The sequence below is a fragment of the Rhineura floridana genome, chromosome 11 (assembly GCF_030035675.1).
Source record: "Rhineura floridana isolate rRhiFlo1 chromosome 11, rRhiFlo1.hap2, whole genome shotgun sequence".
In the NCBI taxonomy this organism is placed as follows: domain Eukaryota; kingdom Metazoa; phylum Chordata; class Lepidosauria; order Squamata; family Rhineuridae; genus Rhineura; species Rhineura floridana.
In genome coordinates this window covers 12146132-12150371 of record NC_084490.1, presented here as the reverse complement: position 1 = coordinate 12150371, position 4240 = coordinate 12146132, and the positions used below count along the sequence as shown (strand labels likewise).

General features: G+C 46.2%; 1 protein-coding gene across 1 annotated transcript; it reads left to right on the top strand.

Moving 5' to 3' along the window:
• The first annotated feature begins 740 nt into the window (after nt 1-740).
• LOC133365837 (olfactory receptor 11G2-like) lies at nt 741-1679 on the top strand. The gene has a single exon (XM_061588154.1). It carries the CDS (start codon nt 741-743, stop codon nt 1677-1679), a length of 939 nt encoding a protein of 312 aa, XP_061444138.1.
• Nucleotides 1680-4240: the final 2561 nt, after the last annotated feature.

The following is a 4240-nucleotide window of genomic DNA, read 5'->3' as shown; positions in this document are numbered from 1 at the left end:
GAGGGCTCAGTACGCAGGAAAACCAAGATACTTTAAATCACTAGTTCTTTTCAGCAATCTCTGAGGAGATCTTGTTTTGATGAAAAACAGAGTTAGCCTCAAAAGAGAAATTCTCAAGAGCCGTTCCTTTCATAGATGAAACTTCAGCAAACCTTTTAAAATAAGGTTTCAAGCTGAGTATGGCACCCACAACCAAGCTGTCCTGCCTACACCCTACAATGCAGACTTTTCTCTTCCCACTTCCAAACCCAGCTCTGAGCGAAGGGCATGATAGGATGAAGAATGCAGGGACTCTAAATACTGGAATTTTCTCCGCATCAAGTCTTTGGCTGATTGGAGCAGTTTCCTCTGTGCTACTGAGGCACAGAAATATCGGGTGATTACAGAGGCAAGAAGGGATGAGACTGCTGCTATGTTAAAATCTCATCTGTAGATGAAGAGGATTTTGCAGAAAAAGATCACTTAAGACTGAAGTCAGTCTGTCGGGGTCTGTGCCACATTACCAAGTGCTAAAGAAACTTCTTTAACCCTCCCTCTCCCATCAACAGAGTAGTTCTGAAGAACTTGCTTCCTTCTACAAATTAACAGATGGCAGCCCAGATCTCAGAAATAGCTTCATGTTGGGGATAACTCATGCCAGATCAATAGAGGCTTTGTCCATTCCAAGCATTGACAGAGTATTTTAGATTAGCACTGAACAATGAAAGACTAGCCTCCATGCAGTTTTGTGTGTGATCCAGATGGAGATGATCAATGGGACCACAGTGCAGGAATTCATTCTGCTGGGCTTCAGAGCTGGACCACAGGGACGCTTGTTCCTTCTCATTTTCTTCACAGCTGTCTACACCCTCACTTTGGCCGAGAACTTCATCATCATCATGATAGTGGTTCAAGATGCTCGCTTGGCTCGTCTGCCCATGTACATCCTGCTGAGCAACTTCTCCTGGCTGGAGATATGTTATGTGAGTGCCTCCATGCCAAGGATGCTCTTTGACCTGTCCTTTCCAGGTGGGGTCATCTCCTTCCATGCCTGCTTTCTCCAGTTTTACATTTTTTTCTCCCTTGGTGCTTCTGAATGTCTCTTCCTTTCAGCCATGGCCTTGGATCGGTTTTTGGCCGTCTGCCGCCCACTGCACTACCCACAAATCATGACCCAAAATTTCTGCTACGCCCTGGTGACTGCTTGTTGGGTTGTTGGCTTCCTGTGGTACGTTGCGCCAGTGGTTTTGATCTCCAAATTGTCCTTCTGCAATTCCAACACACTCAATCACTTTGTGTGTGACTCTGACCAACTCCTAGCTGTGGCCTGCCCCCCACTGGGGTACCTCCCCATCTTCTGCTACATCGTCACCTCTTCTGTGGTTCTGGGCAGCTTCCTTTTCATTGTGGTCTCCTATGCCTATGTAGTTTTCACCCTTGCGAAAACATCCAGCCAAAGCACTGGTGTCAAGGGCTTTTCGACGGTGTCTTCCCACCTAGTGGTGGTGACCCTCTTTTACGGTACTGTGGTGGCTATGTATCTAGGACACAGCAGTGGAAGTCACACTGAGAACACCAAAGTGATGACTCTCTTATATAATGCCATTGCCCCTCTGTTTAACCCCCTGATCTATTGCCTCAGGAATGATCAGGTGAAGGAAGCATTGGTCAAGCTGTTGAAAACAAAGAGGGTGATATAGAAAAGTGGAGGGAAGAGGGAGGTATTTTGTCTGGCAGGTGGGTCTTGAGGTGTGTGTCAGCTCTCCCCTCTTTAGCTTTGATTACTCATTTTATGGTCCTCTCTGTAGAAAGTCCACACTATTACATTAACATTACTACTATTACAGCAGCTACTGTATTTGGGGTCATGGCTCAGGGGCAGAGCATCTGCTTTGTATGCAGAAGGTCACAGGTTCAATCCTCAGCATCTCCAGGTAGGCCTTGGAGAGACACTTCACTGAAATCATGGTGAGCCTCTGCCAGTCAGTGTGGACAAATCTGAGCTAGATGGACCAATAGTCTGACTCAGTGGCTTGTAAGCAACTACCTTTTATTCAGATTAGACCCATTGAAATGAATGCCCATTACTAACTCAGGGCTTATTAATTTCAATAGGTCTGCTCTGCTTAAAAGGCAGTTGAAGACAAGCCAGTGTAAGATAGTTTCCTATTTTCCTATTGCTGCTGTTTTGCAATTGAACTGTGAGTTGGAATTTTTTTTGTTGATTCATGTTTTCTTTGACTATATTCTTTGTGTATTACCTTGAGAACTTCAGCTGAGGGGCTGTCTGGAAATATAATAAATGATTAATATAAAATAATTAAAATAAGCATAATGAGAATAATTCCAAGTGGTCTTTTTCACGCTTTTCTTTTTGTTGGCTGCTAATTCTCACTTCCTTCACTGTCACTCAGTTGTGATTCCAAGCAGGCAGGAACATCTTTGCAGGCCACTCCAATCAATGAGTGGTGTGAGACTTCCAGGGGTCCCTGCACTTACCCAAGGTTTGGTTTCCTTGGAATGAAGGTCAGCTGATACTATGGTGTCTAATAGGATAGATGGTTTTTATTTATACATATATACAGCTTGAGCGTAATATAGAGGGGTTCACAGCATTAACACTCCATCAGATCTTGTTCCCGAAGGCCCACAGCTTTGGAGTCCCTTCAGACACAGAGAGCAAGTGAGCCTCTTTGAGTGCTTCCAGCTCCCAACCTTTTCTCCAGCTAACTCAACACATAAACTACTTCATTGTGGGTGGGGGAGGCCTCTCTTCTGCAAGAGTTCTTTATGGCCCCCATTGCTTTCCTGGCTAATTCTTACACTTGTTCATAGGAGCATTTGACAGACTTGGCTTGAATCCATTAACTTATGAATGGAACTAGTCTGACCAGTAGAACAGATCCCTAATCAGAGGCTGGAGAGGGGATTCATAGAAGGCATCCATCTCAACACCCAAATTCCATAACGTTATGACTCACCTTACCTCTCTATGATGGCATCCAGTTCTGCTAGATAATGACAGTCTTGACTTTCTCTGTTCCCTCACAGCAGTGGAGGGGAACCTTTGGACCTCCAGATGTTGTTGGACTCCACCCCCATCAGCCCCAGCCAACATGGCCAATGCTCAGGGGTGATGGGAGTTGGAGTCCAACAACCTCTGGAGTGCCACAAGCTCCCTGTCCCTGATGTAACATTAAGTGTGTTGATTGTTGAGCATACAAATAGGTCTGTGATGAAGGGAAAATGGGAGTAGTGATGCAGATGCGCCAATCTCAATTTCTGATACATCATCCTGCAAGAATCTCTCTCTCTCTCTCTTTCTCCTGACAACTGACAACTCTGGTTCTTACTGTCACTGTCCCCTCTCCTCAACTAGAAGGATGTTGTCTTCCCCAAGCTTTGATGTGTATCTCATTCAAACATTCAGGAGAGATCTCCAGAGGTCAGGAGACAGCTAATATCATTAGGCCCTATTGATGAACCACCAGTTGAGGACACTGGGCTATTTGTCTACTGGGGAAATCATCAGCCACTAGCTTTTCCCTGTCCTTCCAAAACCAGGCAAAGAACGTTGCGAGGCCAGTTCCTCATGGCACAGCATTTCAAAGGTCTGGTGCTATGGAAACAATGGGTGGTATTCAACACTAGTCCTCCTCAGAGCAGACCCATTGATGCTTCTGGACATGACTAACTAACCTTATGGCTGTTGTGAAATGTTGCCAACTTTATTTCTTGGATCAGAGGTGAGAAAACCCAAAGTTAGGCTCCTCCCCCCAACCATATGGTTGCTCCATGAGCTAGAGGGAGCCCCCAGCTGACAAAGCGTCAAGGCGAGTTAAGCAGCAGAGCGAGTTTGGCAGTAGGCAAGGAGGCCAGGGCCCCCCACTTTGCCCATCTGTTCCCTGACCTCAACTAAACCGCTGTTTCCATCCCATTAACTTAATAAACCTTAAACGAAACTAAGCAGGTAAGAAGCCAGCAGGGGTGTGGGGGCTTTCCAGTGTTTTGCACTGCCTGCAGCATGTACGACTATCTGCCTGCTGGACAGAAGTCATGGGTGTGCTCTCGGTGCAATGAGCTCCTGGCTGTCTGGGAACGACTTCATTTCCTTGAGGCCAAGGTGGCTGACCTGGAAAAGCTGAGACAGGCAGAGAGGGATATTATAGCTGTGTCCCACTCCAAGGATGATAGCTCTCCTGCTATCATGGAGGACGATGGTTTCGGGGAAGGAGAGCATCCAGCCGAGGAAGAGGGAAAC